This window comes from Microchirus variegatus (assembly GCF_963457635.1).
Source record: "Microchirus variegatus genome assembly, chromosome: 6".
Classification (NCBI taxonomy): domain Eukaryota; kingdom Metazoa; phylum Chordata; class Actinopteri; order Pleuronectiformes; family Soleidae; genus Microchirus; species Microchirus variegatus.
Window position 1 is genome coordinate 20,744,506 of NC_139807.1, and position 21,611 is coordinate 20,766,116.

A 21,611-nucleotide genomic window follows, 5' to 3' on the forward strand; every position below is an offset into this window, starting at 1 on the left:
TATTAGCTAAACATTTAGTGTCAAATGAAACATTTAGATTTAGATTTAAAATGTAGATTTAGATTTAACATTTATATTTATATTTAGCATTTAGATTTAACATTTATATTTGGCATTTAGATGTAGAGTTTTTATTCAGATTAAACATTGAAGTTATATTTTCACAAGAGAAGTAAATATCACAAAATTCACAAATATTGCTGTAAATCTGGTCAAAACTAACATTAACAAAATTCACATGTTTTTTTGCTAAAAAATTGCAAAAAGTTGCTGTTTATTTTAGCATGCGCAACTTTACAATCGGCGCCTAATAGTTCTGGAGATCTACAAATGTCACGTTATTTACAAATGACATCTTTAATTGTCAAAATCAATATACAAGTTACAAATCGGATTTTTTTATTTGTGGATCTCAAAACGTGCATACAAATCAAGAAATACATGTGGATCACAATTTGCACATATACAAATATCAGTGGAACAAATTTAATTCCATATACAGATGTATAGCGCAATGTCAAAAAAAGGCTTTGACAGTTTCCAGGGTAAGTTATGCTGCTTTTTCTGTACATGTGTAACAACTTGCTCTTACTCAGCTATAGCTTCAGCCTTTTGCTTTGAGCGCTTCCCGAATATTGAGTTTGTGGAGCAATAATGACACCTAGTGGTCATTTGGTAAAATAACATTCATCAGCAGCATGCAGCAGGGCCAGTGTCTACAGGTGTGGATGATTGAACTCCAGCTTGTATTGTAATGTTATGTCCTTTTCAATTCCACATGAAATTTATTTCAGGTGTTCAGTCACGCATTCCACACTTGGATCAGTCAGAAATAAATGTGGACCCAACTACAGCAATTTTGTGTACCACTCTTGCCCTTAATTTTACATACTTATATACACTTTGGTTGCATTTTACAAATAAAATGACAATTGACAAAGTTCAAACAGGTACCATTCCCATTTTAATGGAACTGACATTTCAGATTTCCTATTCCAGTTCATTTTCCAGCAGCCTTAGGAAATAAATGGGACTATTAAAGTATTGTTTTAGGATTGAAAGACAAAATAAATTACTATCCTGAATTAGTTTTTTTTTTCATTCCAGCCCTGCATTCAAAATTGCTGTTCAATAATGATGTATATGCTTTAACTTCCATCCGACTGAACATAACAAAAACATGAGACAAAACGAGGTTCATTTTATACAGTTTATTGATAGCAAAAGATCAATTTTACTCCTGCATCTTCTCAATGGTCTCCTCCTTGTATTTGCCCTTCTCCTTCCCATCAGCACGAGACTTGGCCTTGCGCTCCAGGATCTTCTTGCGGTCCTTGTCCAACTTTAGCCTGGTGATAACAACCTGTAGAAAGAAAAATGGATTAGTACACAGGTCACAACAAAGTTTTCTCTTCACAAAGCACAAAATAAAATAAAAAATGTGAAATCTGTGTGTGAATGATTAGCAAACTTAAACAAATTATCTATTTATTATATACATGTACACAGGCTCTAACAGACATTACATCATACCGACTATAGAATTATCAGTAATTGCTTGTGCTACTTCAGCCTTTAATATAACAGTTATCAGACATCAGTAGAAATGTACCGTTTATCTCCCATTTGGGAGGGGTGATAATTCTAATTTGCTTCATGCATGAAATGCTCCAATCCCATCTTCACAGTTAAAGCTTTCAATAGAAAAACTGAAACATAGTCAAAACTGTAACACTAAATGTTAATATTGCACAATACGAAATAACTGACAACCCAATTCCAAGTTGCTGTGCATGCTGTTTATCAGTATTGATTATACCAGAAAACTGAAATGGTAGGAAAGCATCATTACTGAATAAGATTGCTTTGAGCTTTGTTTTGCTTTACATCTCAAAATAGCCAAGTCACATCCTCTCCCTGTCAGAATCAGCAGTGCAGTCCCTCTGCTCCCCCTGACTGTGGTAAACAACCACCTTCAAATGAAAAAGCAGCTTTTGATAAGGATTTGGTCTTCTAAGAACATGCATCCTTTATCTTGTATGGGCCATATTTTGATAACAATAACCGCCTGTAAACAAGCAAAAAAAAAAAAGCAGATTCCAAGAGACATTTTTCAGGCACAATGTATCATCATCCATGAATGAGTAAGCAGCTTCCATAAAGCAAAGTCACATGACTGAGTCAGAATTGGTTAAGTTCACCACTACACAACTTTTGCAGTCTGTTTATACTGCATGACTGACCAGTGAGGGCACCCAAACACTACATGATTTTTCACCAGGAGACACTGATGATAAATGTTTCATCACAAATGCACAGAACAATGTGCTTAATAAACCGTTTCATGTTTAATGTGTGCTTTTACACTGAAAATAGTGCATGACTTGTGACATGCACAACAGATGTAGATGTTGGTACTGTTAAATTTCTATTGTCTATTTAGCTGTGAAATGCATGCAGCTCATGAAAAAAAAAGGGTAAGAAGTCCAATTCCAAAAACATTTGCATGTCTTTGATTACTCAAAGTCAAATCTTTAAAAAAGTGTTTTGGTGTAATTGTGAATGAAGGGACAAATCGAGGTCTGACAGTTTTGCCACAGCGAGCCAACAACATTATCTTTAGGCAATGGTTCGGAAATTTCAATATAAACATTTTCAATTGCTGAGACAGAAAAAAAGCACAGGTATTACAAGCAACATTAACAATGGTCATGTTTTATTCAAAAGTAATAGTTGGTGTGCACTGTAACAAAGTGGAGAAAAGCAGCAGATTTCTTCAAACTGTGCCTCTTTTTGTGACTGAATATCTGTGGAAATAAGTTGCTGTAAAACTAATAAATTATCGTAAAGAGCTCTTAAAATGAAGTTCAGCATGTCCATAAAAACTTGTTATATCACTGTCGGGGCCAAAAGTGATTCTTCATCATTTGTCTTTGTGACGTTAATGTGAAATTAATGCGTTTATTTTTATCATTCACTGTAAAGAACCCATGACAAGGCAAGTACCAACAAATACAGTTGTGAACAAGAATGCCCAAGATTAGATAATTTAAAGATGCAGAAAGCCTTCAAGTGTAGAAACCCAGATGACAACTGATGGTAAAACAGTTTCAGAGGAGAAAACCAGGAGAAACACTTCTACACAGATCACATCTGCACCACAAATTACAGGCTAAAATCAAACCCTCTGAATGATAGAATAGTGGGAAAATACAGTACTGTTCAGTAGGGCTGAACAATTGTATCGACATTGAATCGAAATCACATTACAGCCAACTGCAACATTCAAATCACAGGATGCGTAATATTTTTTAAAAGCCAAAATGTGTCAAAATATAATTTTGCATTAATAATGGTCTTGACTTATACACATCTTATTCTACAGACTGAAGCGAACATATTTCTTTCTCACAGATCCTCACAAATGTCACGTAAATTGAAATGTTTTTAACGAGAATTATGTTAAAATTACCATTTCCTTTGACATCACAACCCTTGTCGAAATATTCATTCAATCTCAGAATTTTTAACCTAATGCTGATCATGACGCACTATAGTGCTGCTTTCCTGCTCTCGCCTTCATCAAGTACTTGCAATGTAAATGGAAAACTCTCCAAGTGTAACACTTGTAACAGTAAATCTGTAACAATTGATTATTATCTACTAAATTAATTAAAATATTTTGTTTACTTCATATGCTATTAACAAAAAGGATGTCAGCATCTTATGTGAATATGTTCAGGCAGCAGTGGTAGAGGGGATGTATAAATGTGTGAGTAGATGGGTACGAATAGGCGAATTGCAATACTTGAGCGTCAAGAAAAATAAAATGACAGATTAATGATGCAGCCAGTGTAAGGTGCAGCCCCACTCTTGGCTACAGTTTCTGTGTTAATATTTATCAGATCGCAATGGCCTGCCAATAACATCTCAAAAAATAAATCTCAACAGGTCAACATTCAGTTTGTTTTGATAGTTCACGCATCCACTTTCTCACCTTGAATCATTTATACTGCAGAGTACAAGCAGATTCACTTTTACACAAACATTTATTGACAGACATCTGCATCTCACCTTGCTGGGGTGGATGCCGACATGGACTGTGGTTCCGTTGGCCTTTTCTCTCTGCACACGCTCGATGTAAATGACATACTTCTTCCTGTAGACCTGCACCACTTTGCCTATCTGCTGGCCTTTGTAGTGTCCACGGACCACCTGTTTGAAAAACACCACAAACATGTCAAGCAATCCTAGCGTAGCCTTAAAAATAAGTTGTGAGCAACTTTCAGCAAATTCGAATACAGTACCTGGACTTCGTCGTCTTTGCGGATGGGCATGGACCTCACGTTGTACTTCTGACGGAGCTCCTTGGAGAGGGGAGAAGACATGATCTTCCTCCTGATGTGTGAAGGGGCATTGAAATGCCTCTTGCGGTTCTTGCGGCGAGAGGATGTTACGAAGGGATTGAGCTTCATGGTGCTAAGAGGAAAACAGGACATTCAAGATGTTAAGAACTGCAGTTTTAAATTTTTCCCAACGACTGACAACGTGAAGCTGAAAAGCATAAACGGACCCCGTTTAGAGAAATACTGACATTTAAATGTCAACATCAACACAATATTAACGATTAGCGACTTCAAATCACCAGCTTTCAAACAAATGTGTGACATGGCTTCATGACGCTAGATTCTCAACCGAATGCTAAGCTAGTGGAATGATGCTAGCGTGTTAGCACAATACAGAGGGACGGACTTGAGTTTTACCACTACCGACACTCACTCAGTTGCTAAAATTAACACTACTTACTAACAGCAAACACCACCGACTGTGAACGAAGCGGATAATTTACTGCTATCGCCAAAAAACAAGCAGCACCGTAACCTGAAGCAGACATGCGGATACAGCCTCGACCGAGGGGGACTTAACAGTGAGGGCTTTTATTTACTAGTCTATCCTAAAATGTCTCCAATACTGGTCGCATTTCGATTGTGGCATGGTTTAAACTGTGTTTAGACTTTCACATGGGGTAACAGTGACATTATAAAAAGGATGGATGGAGATACTTTAGTGAAATTGTCTGACGGGAAAGCATAACCTACCCTTAGCTCCTCTATGGCCGACGGAAAAGAGGCTCGCAAACTACTTCCGCTGGCATTAGTTCACGCTGAAGTCTCGCGAGATATCAAGAGAGTAATTTAAAACATGAAAACCCAGCGGTAGCATTATGTTTTTTCTCACACAGCTGCGTGTTTTAAACAGCTACATTTGAATTATGTTTCCGCTCGTTTTATATATTACAGTTGTGTTTTTTTATATACAGTTACGATTAAAAAAAAATAATTATATTGCAAACACCCCTTTAAAAATACGCATTATGTTTGTTGTGTGCTGTGTTGTTACTAACTTTGTTGTTATCGTACATTTCAACATCATGTGCAGGTACACAAAGTTATGTGTACGATTCACTGCAAGAACACACTGAATTGTAACTACACGAATAAACGAGTAGATACTGTAAATACATTATATATAATAGGCGACCAAAACACCTTTCCTATTATTAATTTAATCGTTTGCCCACTAATCATCAGTTGTAATTGCCCCCCTCCATCTAGACTAAAAATAATTAGTTATTTTCTTATGAATTTTTTTTAATCTATTTTATGCATTAGTTGACGTTTACCCATATTATCTTAATAATTTATCTATTCGCGTATTTGACCTTTTCATAGTTGTTGATTACACAATTTTTTTATTTTAAATATACATGTTAATCCTTTAATTCTTAGGCGATGTTTTCTTAATCCTTTAATTCAGTTTATGCTCCCTTTTAACAAAGTATTATGGGCTGTATATGTTCCCCACTTTGTATTGATTTCTTCCAGACCTGTCTCTTGGGGGGGAGTTGGGACAGACCTCATACTGTGACCTTCTATCAGAGCGGACACGAGCGAGACACACCGTGCTCACTTGAACCACGGTGACACGAGTGGACGCGCACTGACACCGTGCGCTGCTTGCTTCCCGGGCGGCGCGCAGTTCCACCACAGCCCGCTGCCTGACTACCTTCCTTCCTGCGCTGCCTGAGAAAAAGTGATGCTGTCATAGCCTCCTGCACCGCGGACACACACAGAGCCTCTTTCCTCCCTCCCGCAGCTTCTTCTCTGGCTGGCTGTCGCGGCGGCAGTGCGGATGTGGAGCCCGCAACGCAACGCTTTTCACCCTTCTGCACGCACCGGAGAGGAAGATGAAATGTTTTTCCCGTTATCTCCCGTACCTGTTCCGCCCTCCGAGCACCATCCTGTCCTCCACTTGCCACACGGAAGGTAAGGGTGGGACGCCGAGAGGAGGCTGTCAGCGAGCTGCGAGTTGTTTACTTTGAGCGAGTGACATGAACGACCAGGGCTGTTTATCTGTCCGACACATGTGTGCAGAAGTTAGACTGGACAGCTGAAAGGGCCACACTTACTGACCACTGCAGATTTGTCACAGTGCATGAAGTGATACACATATGGGGCAGATGTTAAGGATCCTGATGCAAGTGTCCTGTAATATAGAATAACGTGTGCTTGTTTTGGAGACTATAGTGTCCCTGTTTAAGTAGAACTTATTTTAGTTTTTCATGAAAACCGTCAGCACACAGGCCTGCAGCATGCCTGCCAGGAGAGACCCTCTTGTTTGTTTGTGGAGTTGCATAACAAGTAGGGCTGGGTGATATGGGCAAACATTTTATCTGGATAAAAGTATTTCAAATTGGCCAGTTTAGAGCATAATTGCAATGCATGTTCGATAATTAAAGGGCTGTTTCACCCATGTTTTCTCTTGGTCAAATGAAGATGGGTTGATGATGCTGGGTTTGTTTAATTCACGCTCTATTACACTGTAATAGAACGTGGATTAAAACAATTCACACATAATTAATTACAGAATTGAAGAGCAGTGCAGGGCTTTTATTTTCTTTGAAGGAAGTGACTTTGAGGTAGACCTTTTGATAATTTCATTCGTTCAAATCCCGACTTCCTCTGTTGTTGTGGAAATGAAATGTATCTCAGCTCTACTACACATTATCACATAGGAAGTGTGTTTGCACAGTGCATATATATTATATTGATATATTAACTGAACATTTGTTGAATTAAATGACATTGTCATCTGTTATTGCATTATTGTACAGCACTATAACAACAACTCCTTACTGTTGGTTTTCTTAATTAATTTATCTGCCCTCACATATCCTTCAATGCATTTTAATAACTGTTTGTAATCAGACTGCACTTCAGGCTCCAAACCGTTCCCTCTCAACACACCAGACATTATTAATTTGCCTTGAGTCATACAAAGTGAATATGTTGTTTTGGCTTAAATTGACCCCGGTAATGATAGCAGGAGAAAAGAGCTGTGCAATTCATCCTGCAGATTGTTCTGTCAGAGCGGCGCAGCCCACTGAGGGTCTGTGTGTTTGTATAACCAGCCATTTACTAGGTCATAATGTGGAGACTGAGCCTCTGCATTATTTAGCTTTGTATGGTCGCCCTCCTTCCCATGTGAGCTGTGCCCTCAGTCCTCAGCCCTGTGGCACAGGAAGTAAGAGACTCGCTGTATGTGTGTGGTGGTCGTATAAACAGGGCCTCTCACAGGAGCTGCTGACCTATATACTGCTGTATATATACATTCAGTATGAGGAGACAGAACAAAGAAACATGAATCAACTCACTCATTCACCCTTGTGACCCATTTTATATTAATTACCCATTAAAATAGTAATCACATCACTCAACGTGTTGGATAAATGAAGGCTCCAAACAATTTTGATGTATTTATTGTTAAACACTGCATTGACTTAGATATGAGTGTAAATTATTAATTAAAAACAACATTAAGGGTTTATGTGTATTTATTCTATGCAACTTAAAGATTGTTCTGTTTTTGTTTCCTAAACATTGAAGCTTTTTCACAATGGACACACTGAGAGTGAACATGTGTCTGGTTGAGAGCAGTGGTGGAGAATTATCACAATATTTGTGGGCTGCAATGGAGAAGTATACTGTGAATGTACTGGCTTTGCCTTTGTTATCAGTGATGTTTCCTTCATTTCTGATGACATGTCAAATTATGGTAATTTTATGGCTTTATAAAATACATTTCTTACATACAGCTTATAATGTACCAAGGAGAATCACTTATAGTTGGAAAGATAGACCTTATCAATTTGTTTTCAGCCAGTTGGACTCATATTCCAGCGTCCTACTCTTTGATGATACATTGTTTAAAAAGTTAATCTATGAACTCTGTTAGATTACACCATGAATATTCCTTTACTTTTCATTGTAAAGCACAACACTCATTAAAACTCTATAGTATTTTTACCTTAACCACCTCTTATGCATAGTTGCAAAGCTAATATTAACTTAACATTGAAATCACGTGAGCAGTTGTGTCTCTATCTCTGTTTTCGCAAAACATGCAAATCATAAACCAAAAACCGTGAGTTGAGTCCCTATACGTGACAAAGTGAGGTCGACAAACACAATCCTACTCTCTCACACACTCTTCTCTCCCTCTCTGACTGTGAATCCCTCCCTGCCTGAGACATGGGGAGTGGTGGATAATAGAGGAAATGATAGATCAGTAAACATGGAGATGCAGAGCTCAGTCACAGTAATACGATACATGATCCTGCTTGTGCTCTCTCTCTATGTGTGTGGGAAATATGAAACAGTTTTTTACACAGCAAGTGAGAGATGTCGAGTCTCATGTGCTGGAGGCCAGGGGCCGTGACGAAGCAGCAGACGACCTTGAAAATATGATGTGTAAAAGTGACACAGGGCGACATCTCTGGGCGGTGGCTACAAAAATATTCATGGGAAAAAAAATGTGGTAAAGGAGAGTTGAAATGCATGTGTATGAAAGTGTGTTTGTGTCGAATGGAAGCCTCAGTAGTTGTTGATGCACATGTTTGCGCTTCATGTCATGACCTGCTGGTCTGGAGGAGGCTGCCCTGCTTCTGTCTTCCCACTATTAACTTCAGCTCCAGCTGAGCAGAGTTCACCCGAGGTAAGAGGAGTGAGCAGTTCCAATGTTAGTGGGAAATACATCAAATAAGCTCTGTTCTGGACCATAGTGTGAGCGTGTGTGTGTATGTGTGTGTGTCTGTGTGTCTGTGTGTGTGTCTTCTCTTTGTTTATCTGGGCCATTGTGGAGAGCAGTGTGCCACTATCAGTCAGGTTCACCTGGTCAGACACAGACCTCCTGTGTCCTTTCACTGTGTTTGTGTGCCACTGCGGGACTCCCTGTGTCTGTCATACACACATTTTGTTTTTGTTCTTTTGGCCCTCGGATGTTCTCTCTCACCCCCTCCGGTTTCACATCAGCCTGTCACCTCGTGTGATGGATTAAGTCTCAAAGGTTTCTGATGCTTTGCTGTCTTTTGTGTCCACAAATGACATCATCTCATTCTGCGTTATTGTCCTCATCTTCCTGCAGTTTTGGTTTTGGAAGCAGTGAATGTTTATGATCAGACCCGTGCCAGCAACTTCTGTGAGATTTTTGTGGATTTTTGCATATGAGTGTTTTATTTATAAGAAGAACAGTGAGCGTCTTATGACAGTGGCTGGGGCGTGTGAGTGGACACTTCCCTTACAGAAACGCACTTCAAAGCTGCAGGACACATAGTGTGTAATGTCCTGTCCTTGCATGCCACTGGGCACTGGAACACCCTGCAATAGACGCACTGAAAAAAAGCACCTGCCCTCGTGTGCATGTGACTGTTGAGTCTCATTTAGTCAGCCTTTCTGTGCAGAAGTTGGAGCAGCAAAGGGATTATAAAAAAATATCGCAGAGAAAAAGGTGAAAATTTATGTTGTTTTCCGGTTTAGAAGCGGAACAGAAGTAGCAGTTAACCACCACCACCTTTGGCTAAATTAAACTTCTTCTTTGATTTGTAACAGCAGTGCACTTTTTCCCTCAAGAGTTAATGTTTTCACTCACTAGTTTCAGGTCTCTTTCAAAAGCACAAGATGCCAGTTTTCTAAATCATATTCCAATTCAGAGGAAAAAAGACAACAATGTGCTCCGCTAGTCTACATGCCGATGTGTCCTTGGGCAAGACACTTAACCCCAAGTTGCTCCTAAGCAGTGTATGAATGGGTATGAAAGACAAGTGATAGAATGCACATGAAAGTGTGAGTGAATGGGTGTGAATGGGTGAATGGCAAAACTGTAGTGTAAAGCAACTTTGAGTAGTCATCAACACTAGAAAAGCGCTGTATAAATACAGACCATTTTACCATTAAACCTGAGTGATTGACAGCTACAATTGAAACCTGACTGCAGGTGACATCAGTACATTTCTCATGTATGGATCATATCATCAAATTATTGCCAATACACACAGTCCTAATCTGCGCTTGTTTTTCCTAATCCCTGATCTTAAAAGAGCAACATAACAATTTTGTAAACACTCTTGCACAGGGAGCTTGATGGGACCTTGGCACATTTTGTTCCCTTGCGGTGAAGCTCCTCATTGACACACGCACCTATTGTGTCATTGCAGTACATGGTCTGTAATATAGTGTGTACCCTACTGAGGCTAACAGGGCAGGTAACAACAATAATATAGACTGCACTGGGAAACATCATCATCATCAACGACAAACTTTATTATACCATCAGGGGAAATCTGATTGCAGCCAGGCAAAGGACACATCATCATCGTCAGTAAAAGTACACAATACAACACTTCACAAAACAGAGAATATAATGGACTCTAAAGTGTGTGTCAAGCAAATGGAGAGATACTATTTTTCATAGAAAATGGTGAGAATGTGTGGGAGCTGTAGTGTAGGAGTGGGCGATAATTAGTTGATTTAAATTGTTTAAAGATTAAACTCTAAATAAATACAAACTTAAATATGCGATGATCGCAAATCACCTGGGGGCCACGGAGAGTCTAATCTGATAATTGTAACAATATTTCCCAGAATTTCAAAATAAAACGGAACATTATATACAGTTGTCACAATAGTAAATGTATGTATTTACAGTGCAAAATGAATGCATAAATAAATAAAAAAAACATACAAAACTACATGAAGTTGATTGCGGAGCCATATATGGCTCACGGGCCACATATTTGAGACCTCTGTCTTTGACGATATACAGTCAGGTCCATAAATATTGGCACATTGACACAATTCTCTTCTTTTTGGCTCTATACAACTCTACAATGGATTTGAAATGAAACGAACAAGATGTGCTTTAACTGCACACTTTCAGCTTTAATTTGAGGCATAAGGCATAGACATCACCAGACAATGGGTTTCATCCCTGGTGATGCTCTGCCAGGCCTCTACTGCAACGGTATTGGTCTTCAGCAAGTGAAATGCATGCTCAATCGGATTCAGGTCAGGTGATTGACTAGGCCATTGCATAACATTCCACTTATTTGCCTTAACAACTCTTTGGTTGCTTTTGCAGTATGCTTTGGGTCATTGTCCATCTGCACCATGAAGCATCGTCCAATGAGTTCTGAAGAATTTGGCTGAATATGAGCAGATAATATTGCTGGAAACACTTAAGAATACACCCTGCTGCCTTTGTCAGCAGTTACATCATCAATAAATACAAGGGAACCATTTCCATTGGCAGCCATACATGCCCACGCCATGAAACTACCACCACCATACTTCACTGATGAGGTGGTATGTTTTGCATCATGAGCAGTTCCTTTCCTTCTCCACAGTCTTCTCTTCCCATCACTGTGGTACAAGTTGGTAAATTCTAATCTTGTCTTCCTGTTTTTGAGGCTCACTAATGGTTTCCATCTTGTGGTGAACCCTCTGTAGTCACTCTGGTGAAGTCTTCTTTTGATTGTTGACTTTGAAACACATACACCTACCTCCTGGAGAGTGTTTTTGATCTGGCCAACTGTTGTGAAGGGGTTTTTCTTCACCAGGGAAAGAATTCTTCTGTCGTCCACCACAGTGGTTTTCCGTGGTCTTCCAGGTCTTTTGGTGTTGCTGAGCTCACCGGTGCATTCTTTCTTTTTAAGAATGTTCCAAACAGTTGATTTGGCCACACCTAATGTTTCTGCTATTTCTCTGATGGTTTATTTTGATTTTTCAGCCTAATGATGGCTTGCTTCACTGACAGTGACAGCTGCCCACACCTGTCCATGAAATAGGTTTTCAGTCAATTGTCCCATTACTTTTGGTTCCCTAAAAAGTGGGAGGCACATACAGAACATGTTGTAATTCCTACACCATTCACCTGATTTGGTTGTAAATACCCTCAAATTAAAGCTGAAAGTGTGCAGTTAAAGCACATCTTGTTTGTTTCATTTCAAATCCATTGCAGTGGTGTATAGAGCCAAAAAGAAGAGAATTGTGTTGGTGTCCCAATATTTATGAACCTGACTGTACCTTGCCCAGCTCTACAAGTCTGAAAATACATTTCTCTAGTTTTCTGTTCAAGATTCCTTTTTAGCTGTGTCTAAAATATGTCTCACGTTATGGTAACATAACAACATAACTGCTCCTCAGACGCTGTAACTATAGACCCCTTGGCAGCCTACGTCACACGCACGTCACCTTCTCTCTACTGCGCATGTCGGTTGCAGAAAGCGCTATTGTGAGCAACACCACAACATGTCTCAGTGTGCTGTCGGTTGCACTAATCGTTTTAACAAACAAGACAAAAGCCTGAAGTTCTACCGGATACCGAGTTGCACCACTTTCAAGGCTAACCGGAGATTGATTGCAAGACAGGAGGAGCGACTGGAACAAGCAAATGATAAAAGGAGAAAGAATTTGCCGTGCTCACTTCATATCAGTTAACATTACGTTAATTTTTGGCCTCAGGTAACAAGCTAACATCCATCCATCCATTTTCTACCGCTTATCCGGGGCCAGGTCGCGGGGGCAGCAGTCTGAGAAGGGACGCCCAGACCTCCCTCTCGCAGGACACTTCCTCCAGCTCTTCCGGGGGGACCCCAAGGCGTTCCCAGGCCAGCCGGGCGACGTAGTCACTCCAGCGTGTCCTGGGTCTTCCTCTGGGTCTCCTCCCGGTGGGACATGCCCGGAACACCTACCGAGGGAGGCGTCCAGGGGGCATCCGATACAGATGCCCGAGCCACCTCAGCTGGCTCCTCTCGATGCGGAGGAGCAGCGGCTCTACTCCGAGCTCCTCCCGGGTGACAGAGCTCCTCACCCTATCTCTAAGGGAGCGCTCCGCCACCCTGCGGAGAAAACTAATTTCAGCCACTTGTATCCGGGATCTTGTTCTTTCGGTCATAACCCGAAGTTCATGACCATAGGTGAGGGTAGGAACGTAGATTGACCGGTAAATCGAGAGCTTTGCCTTTCGGCTCAGCTCCTTCTTCACCACAATGGACCGATACAACGACCGCATTACTGCGGCCGCTGTACCAATCCGCCTGTCAATCTCACGCTCCATCCTTCCCTCACTCGTGAACAACACCCCAAGATACTTAAACTCCTCCACCTGAGGCAGGATCTCTCCACTGACCCGGAGGGAGCAAGCCACCTTTTTCCGGTCGAGAACCATGGCCTCGGACATAGAGGTGCTGATTCTCATCCCAGCCGCTTCACACTCGGCTGCAAACCGCCCCAGCGCATTCTGGAGTTCCTGGTTCGTAGGAGCCATCAAGACCACATCATCTGCAAAGAGCAGAGATGGAATCCAGTTGCTCCCGAAACCGGACCCCTTCCGGCCCCCGGCTGCGCCTAGAAATTCTGTCCATAAAAATAATGAACAGAACCGGTGACAAAGGGCAGCCCTGCCAGAGTCCGACATGCACTGGGAACAAGTCTGACTTACTGCCGGCAATGCGAACCAAGGACTGCTCCAGTCGTACAGGGACCGCACGGCCCTTAACAAAGGGCCCCCGACCCCATACTCCCGGAGCACCCCCCCACAGAATGCCACGAGGGAAGTCCACAAAACACATGTGGACTGGTTGAGCAAACTACCATGAACCCTCGAGCACCCTGCGAAGGGTATAGAGCTGGTCCAGTGTTCCACAGCCAGGACGAAAACCACATTGTTCCTCTTGAATCCGAGGTTCGACTTTCAGCCGAACTCTCCTCTCCAGTACCCTGGAATAGACTTTCCCCGGGAGGCTGAGGAGTGTGATCCCCCGATAGTTGGAACACACCTCCCCCCTTTTTAAAAAGAGGGACCACCACCCCGGTCTGCCATTCCAGAGGCACTGTCCCCAACCGCCCCGCAATGCTGCAGAGATGTGTCAACCAGGACAGCCCTACAGCATCCAGAGACTTAAGGTACTCAGGTCGGATCTCATCCACTCCCGGTGCCTTGCCACTGGGCAGCTTCCTATCTACCTCCGAATTCGGCTTGGGTAATGAATGAGTCGACCCCTGAGTCCCCAGCCTCTGCTTCCTCTAGGGAATGCGTGTCAGTGGGATTGAGGAGATCCTCGAAGTATTCCTTCCACCGCCCAACGATGTCCCCAGTCGAGGTCAACAGCTCCCCACCGCCACTGTAAACAGTGTTGGCGGAGTACTGCTTCCCCCTCCTGAGGTGCCGTACAGTTTGCCAGAATCTCTTCGAGGCCGACCGGTAGTCCTCCTCTATGGCCTTCCCGAATTTTTCCCAGACTCGAGTTTTTGCTTCTGCGACTGCTCGGGACGCTGTCCGCCTGGTCTGTCGGTACCTGTCAGCTGCCTCAGGAGTCTCTCCAACCAACCAGGCTCGATAGGACTCCTTCTTCAGCTTGACAGCATCCCTTACTTCCGGCTTCCACCACCGGGTTAGGGGATTGCCGCCGCGACAGGCACCGGAGACCTTACGGCCGCAGCTTCGAACAGCCGCGTCCACAATGGAAGTGGAGAACATGGTCCACTCTGACTCAATATCTCCAGCTTCCCTCGGGATCTGGTCAAAGCTCTCCCGAAGGTGGGAGTTGAAGACCTCCCTGACAGGTGATTCCGCCAGGCAGACCCTCACAACACGCTTGGGTCTGCCAAGTCTGTCCAGCTTCCTCCCCCGCCAGTGGATCCAACTCACCACCAGGTGGTGATCGGTTGACAGCTCAGCCCCTCTCTTCACCTGAGTGTCCAAGACATGCGGTCCGAGGCCAGATGACACGACCACAAAGTCGATCATTGACCTTCGGCCTAGAGTGTCCCGGTGCCACGTGCACTGATGGACACCCTTATGCTTGAACATGGTGTTCGTTATGGACAAACCATGACTAGCACAGAAGTCCAATAACAAAACACCACTCGGGTTCAGATCGGGGAGGCCATTCCTCCCGATCACACTCCTCCAGTTCACACTGTCATTACCCACGTGAGCATTGAAGTCTCCCAACAGCACTACGGAGTCCCCGGTTGGAGCACTTTCCAGTACGCCTTCCAGGGACTCCAAAAAGGCCGGGTACTCCGCACTGCCGTTTGGCCCGTAAGCCGAAACAACAGTGAGAGACCTACCCCCCACCCGAAGGCGGAGGGACACGACCCTTTCGCTCTGCGGGGAGAACTCCAACACATGTCGGCTGAGCTGGGGAGCTATAAGCAAGCCCACACCAGCCAGCCGCCTCTCACCTTGGGCAACTCCAGAGTAGTAGAGAGTCCAGCCTCTCTCAAGGAGTTGGGTTCCAGAGCCCAGACTGTGTGTGGAGATGAGCCCGACTATTTCTAGTCGGTATCGCTCCACCTCCCGCACAAGCTCAGGCTCCTTCCCCCCCAGCGAGGTGACATTCCATGTCCCCATAGCTAGGGTTGTTGTCCCGCGATTGTTGTCCCGCGCCCACGACTGCCACTCAAATCGCATTGCAACGGCCCCTTATGGCCCTTCATGTGGGTGGTGGGCCCACTTGAAAGGGCACCCACATCGCTCTTTCGGGCTGAGCCTGGCCGGGTCCCGTGGGCAAAGACCCGGCCACCAGGCGCTCGCCTGCGAGCCCCACTCCCGGGCCTGGCTCCAGGATGGGGCCCAGGTACACCAGTCCAGGCGACGTACTCGTCTTGATGTGTTTTCTTCTCATAAGGGGGTAAGTGAACTGCTCTTTGTCTGATCCGTCACCTAGGACCTGTTTGCCTTGGAAGACCCTACCAGGGGCATTAAGCCCCGGACAACCTAGCTCCTAGGATCAACATTATGTTAATTTTTGGCCTCAGGTAACAAGCTAACATGAATGAAGTAATTATTACTATGCATAACAATGTTAAAAAGCATTGTTTGAGAGCAACAGCGTAATTAAACTCAAGTTTAAGTCAGTTGTACTCCGGTTGTTTTACTAGTTGTGTAGAACTTTCCAGCAGGTATGGAGCATGTATATTTTCCTGTTTTTCATCTGAAGCTGTATGCTAAGTTGTGTGTAGAATAAAACCTCTTAAAGACATTCACGTCGTACTTGTTCTGCTCGCCCTTCCCAGGGTAGTTTAGTGAGCTGTAGGAAGCAGCCGGTAAAAATCTCGACAAGCTGTGTTGCTAATACTGTAACAGATCACTTTTGTGAACATTCAGAGTCATGTAGGACTTTAAGTTCTCCTTGGAATAAAAACTTGGAGTGTTGATCAGGTATGCGTGGATATCGGGCCACTGCAGACGGGGCCACTTCGTCTTGTCATTAATCCACTCACGGCGCCTAGAGCATATGTGTCATCACATATCACATCCAAGGTGAATTTCCAAGCATAACTTGCTTTATCACTAGGCGACAAACTGGCGTAGTACGAGGAAAACATCTCCTTTCTTTTTAGCCGTCTGAATTCGTACATGAGAGCCGACTAACGACAACACTGCTATTTAAACGATGAGTGGTGCCCTTCTGCAAATGCGATGTGCGCGCATACGCAATGTTTGTAAACAACTAAGAGCCCTATATGAAATGTGACCTTTATCAACTGTTTACCCATTTACTCACTCACTGCCTTTGTTTTTCTTGCTAACTGAGATGTCTCTCTCTTGAAAATGTGTCTTACCTTGATGCAAAAACACAAAGAAAAGCTCTGACACTTTATTTAAAATTTGCTTCCACATGTTTGTTAAAGAAGTGGTTTGATCCTGGATCGTTAACATTCTGTATGTATATACATTGACACAGTGATATTAGTACTAGTGTGCGTACTTGTATTTGAGGCACAACCTGATTTCTAAAGTTTAGGGCTAAGATTTGAATGATGGTAGTTCAGGGTTATGGTTCGGTAATGCAGAATCCTCAGAAGAATAGCTGCCCAAACCTGCCCCCAGCGCTTCAGGGCAGAGAATGACCAAGCCAGAGCAAAAACCAGGTGAATGGGAAAATGCTGATTAGCTGAATGTAACAAAATACACAACAATGTAAAGGCGTAAATCCATAAAAAAAAAAAGCACATGCACACTGCAAGCCAAAGTGCAGAGACCACATGTGCAAATCCAGGATACTAACTGCTGTGCAGACAAAAGAGACTGTATATATTTTTGTCCTCTAAGCATGAACTCTGTATCTATGGCCTGAAGGTCAGAGGTCGAACTCCCTCTGCAGTGGGGGATCAGGACAATTCAATAAAGCCTGGACCATCCTCAGGAGCTGCCCAGATTAGAGGTCAGCGGGTTGCAGCTTACTGACTCCAATCATTTTACTGGCCACTTTAACAAACTGCCAAATCCTATTGGTCAGATTTAAGTTACAACACAACGACACCACACAGAAGAACAGAAAGACACAATTAAAAGTGGAACAGAGCCACAATAATGCATTTTTGCTATCTAGGTTTGGTAGTTCATCTTACAACCAAACACTTGTGATTTTCCACCAGGTTAATTCTGCTTCCATCACTGAGTCAATGTGGAGCAAAGGGAGAGAAGTGCAAACCAAATAACATTATTTTTAGCTTAACCGGTGGACAAATTGTGTGTAAATATTTGATTTCCCAGCCGTTTCTCCTCTTGGTTCTTTGCACGAGCAAGAGAGTGCATCATGAAGATGAAGTGCTTTGGGTCTGTGCAATAATCATCCTTATTCTGAGAAATGAAGGGAATCAAAACAAAATGCTAATGTTATGCTTTGGAAAAAGGTGAACAGTAACTTTTCATTTGGTTAAAGTGTATAATATCTGCCACTAGGGGTCTCTGATTCAAAACAAAATAACTATTGTGATTAAAGCTCACATCGAGTGGTTCTGTTGCACATACATGTTAGTTATGGAGGTCTACTTACATATATTAACTTGTTTTTATGGTCAAAAACCTTGCTCGTTGCTGTAAACGAGCCGATAGAAATCTCTCTTTTCTGACGCTGTTCTGAGGCGCGATATTTCAGACATAAATCTCACACCCAGAAGACAGAGTGTGTTGTGATTGGCCAGCCAGCGTAGAGCCTTCCCAACTGTCTTGTGATTGACCAATACCGGGAAGTGATATAATCAGCACACCCGCTCTCAGAAGCACAGCTCCCCCCTCTGGAACGGTGGATGCACTGCTACTCATTATCAAAACATTATTTTAACAGTGTTTAAAAATAGCTTCTTCACGACTCCCTGCCGCAGTCTCTTTTATGACTTTGACCTACCGTAGTCAGACCCAGAGTCACAAGACACTGTTGCTCGTAAAACACCTCCACAACGGACGTTATTCTTCTTCTGCAGTTCAATGTACGCAACCGGGTGTACCCGGACTAGTGCCTGGAGCAAGAGGATCTGCTGTTCAGGAGAACCGCTGTTTACGTAACCGGACCAGGCTTTTTCAGTGATCTCGTTGAGCCCGAGATTACAATAAAACACAGCGTTCTCAGCAAATGCTCAACTGTTTGTTTTGAAACTTCAGGGCTTCGTAAACAAGGTAATGACGCAGATACACACTAAAAAACAGCGTTAATTGGAACTTCCGGTCTAGGTCCGCTTTAATATTGTGAAGCAGCATTGGATTATGGGAATTGTTGTCATGTTAAGTGACAAATAAACACAACACAATGACACACCTGACGTAACAGACATTTCCTTCCATACTTTGGTGTTTTATTGGGCAGAGTTACAGCAGAAATGGTAAAGCAGATGACGTTGTTAACTTAAATAGAAATATTATATTTCAGTGAATGTGTCTGGCTCACTCACTCACTCACTCACTCACTCACCTTCTACCACTTTATCCTCCACGTGAGGGTCTCAGGGGACGCTGGTGCCAATCTGACACAGGGCGAATAGTGGGATTCACCCTGGACAGTTCGCCAGTCCATCACAGGGCCACATATAGAGACAAACAACCATTCACTATCATAGTCACACCTATTAATTTAGAGTGTCCTATTTTCCTAATCCACAAATCTGCCATGTCTGTCGACTGTGGGAGAAAACCCACGCACACATGGGGAGAACATGCATTTACTGCGCAACTACTCAACAAATTATATAACATTAGTCTTCTCAGTTTAAGATATTTTACTGTGAAATTGTACATGTTATAGCTTTAACTATGACATGTATTGGGCCATTGGATGTTATCCAGCGGATATGGATTGAACTGAAATGAAGACGATGCTCTGTGTCTCAGTGAAACAAAAACATCATAACGTATCAGTATCGTTCTCACACCGCACGCATCCACCGTCTCACATTAGCAGAAACACGTCCTGCTAGGTCTACATGAAAACAGTGGAAGGAGAGAGCAGGTGCAGTATCACTGAGACCCCCTTCACGCTCACAGCACCGACAAAAGGCAGTGTATCATTACAGCAAACACGGAGACACAAAACCATTCTTTCTTTCTTCTATTTATCTCTGACTCACACCGTGTAGAACCAGTTAAAATGTTTCACCTCTGACCTGTAACTTAACGGTGAGCCAGAGTGTTTTGAAGCCCCTGTGATTACACAGCATTGACTAAACCTCTGATGGGAGCTATAGAGCCAGACAAAGAGGCTCCTTATCGAGCTGCACTGCTGGGCCTTTGCTCTAGCTGGCAGACTGCAGCACACAAACACAGCTACTATTGGATGTGAGGTGTATATATATAGAACATCAGGATGTCTCTCGCAGACCCCCTCTCCACCCTTCTGTCTCCACTGTATAAAATGAAATGTCCTGATATGTTGCCAGACAGGTGACTGCATATTTATTCGGAATTCCTGCAAATTTGGTCTCTACACAAACAAGCAATATACAAACAATTTTCTTCACTGTTGGATATTTCACAATATTGCTTTCAGAATAAGAATCCCAATTTCTGTTTTGAAGCCTCTAGAATTGCAATGGATGAGTCCGAGTCACACTCGTGTGTGTCGTGGTTTATCATCTATTTTCCCCTAAATGGGAACATGATTTACAAAAATACAAAACACAAAAATCATGTTGTATTGAAGAAGAGCTGAAATTAGCGATTGAGACCATTAACTTGTCAGGAAATAGTTGTCTGATTTTATCAAGTCAAGTGAGAAGTAGACTTATTTTTCCCAAGTTGCTCCCTGGTGGCTCATGACTATATTTTACTTCTACATTCGCGAGCAGGGGAAAACCAGAATATGTTTATGTTTTCTAGAGTATGTTTATTCACTTTTAATATTTGGGCTATGAATTGTTCTCAGATTTAAATTATGTATCACACATAAAACTTGAAATGGTTTGGCCTGCTTCCATGATATGACTCCTGTAAATCCAGTTGATCCACCAGAATTCCCTCTTGTGCTTATACAATTTTATCACATTTCATTTGAGAAGTCAGGTTTTTCTGTAGCTGCTACAAATAAGTGAAAGATCCTGCTTGACAGCGTGAGACCCTGCAGCTCTTTTAGCACTTTAAAAAGTCTCAGCTCTGCACTTAGTGATTATGACACCTGTTGGTCCTAATGACTTAATTTTGTCTCCTTCATTTTTACAGACATACATCTGTAATGTGCTTTATTTGCTGTGCATTGTGTGTTTTGTGTGCAAATGTGTTTTGTTGTTGTACTATAATGTGCTGCCTTTGTGTTGTTTTAACCACAGATATGAAGCTGTAATCTGATACAGTGCACCAAATGGTAACATGTATGTGTTAAAGAAAGACCGTCTATTCTCAAATAAATAAGTTCATCATTTAAATAAATTAAACCCCGACATGAGGTCCCTTTCAGCCATTAAAATAATGTTATTGAGTAATGAAACAAACAATTTCAATGTGATGCAACAAACTTATTTTTGTGCGAGGCAATTTGTGTTGAGTGGTCTCCTGGTGTAAAAAAAGGTTTTACAGGCACAACAAAACTTCATTTTAATGTGTTTTTTAATGTGTTCTTGAGTTTTAGCACAGATGAATACGGATTTTTTCTCTTCTGTTATTAATATTCTGGGAATTATATGTACTTTGCTGGCTGTTTGCTGTTCTGCAGCTTTTGTAGCACTTTGCCCTTGCAAAATGGGAACAATAAAGTAGATTTGATTTGATTTGAAATGTCAGCACACACTGATAAAAAAAAAACTTTCCTTGTTTGCATCTCAGCCTGTATAAGGTGAAGCCAGGGTATTGTTAGTGAGGTTAGAAGAATAGACAAATTTAGGTGAAACTTTCATGCTGTCATGCATCAGTGAAATAGTTAATATTGAGCTGTTAAGAAGAACAAATAGTGTTGCAGCGGAGGTCAACATTTGGAGTAATGTGACAAAATCACCTGTGTA

The 21,611-nt window shown here is 42.3% G+C and overlaps 2 protein-coding genes across 2 annotated transcripts in view; one reads left to right on the plus strand and one right to left on the minus strand.

The window, feature by feature from the left end:
* Window positions 1-1,192: 1,192 nt before the first annotated feature.
* On the minus strand, window positions 1,193-5,149 carry rpl26 (ribosomal protein L26). The gene is made up of 4 exons (XM_083891820.1): window positions 5,100-5,149; window positions 4,308-4,479; window positions 4,075-4,215; window positions 1,193-1,363 (listed from the first exon to the last, which is right to left on the minus strand). The coding sequence occupies exons 2-4, from the start codon at window positions 4,473-4,475 to the stop codon at window positions 1,235-1,237; spliced, it is 438 nt and encodes a 145-aa protein (XP_083747946.1). The 5' UTR covers window positions 4,476-4,479; window positions 5,100-5,149; the 3' UTR covers window positions 1,193-1,234.
* Window positions 5,150-6,247: 1,098 nt separating this feature from the next.
* The window catches only part of ppp2r2ba (protein phosphatase 2, regulatory subunit B, beta a), a gene marked incomplete at both ends in the record, with an annotated part of 69,612 nt that continues 54,248 nt past the window's right edge, over window positions 6,248-21,611 (plus strand). Inside the window, one exon of the mRNA XM_083891817.1 lies at window positions 6,248-6,326. Within this exon, the coding sequence (XP_083747943.1) occupies window positions 6,248-6,326 (79 nt within the window). The remainder of the gene's footprint in view (window positions 6,327-21,611) is intronic.

Bases quoted from the DNA above. Each gene is read 5' to 3' on its own strand.
- rpl26 (XM_083891820.1), bottom strand. From the start codon at position 4,475: ATGAAGCTCAATCCCTTCGTAACATCCTCTCGCCGCAAGAACCGCAAG. The intron at 4,216-4,307 runs GTACTGTATTCG...TTTTTCAAACAG, and splicing joins GCAAAGACGACGAAGTCCAG to GTGGTCCGTGGACACTACAA. The intron at 1,364-4,074 runs GTGAGATGCAGA...TTCTTTCTACAG, and splicing joins TCGGCATCCACCCCAGCAAG to GTTGTTATCACCAGGCTAAA.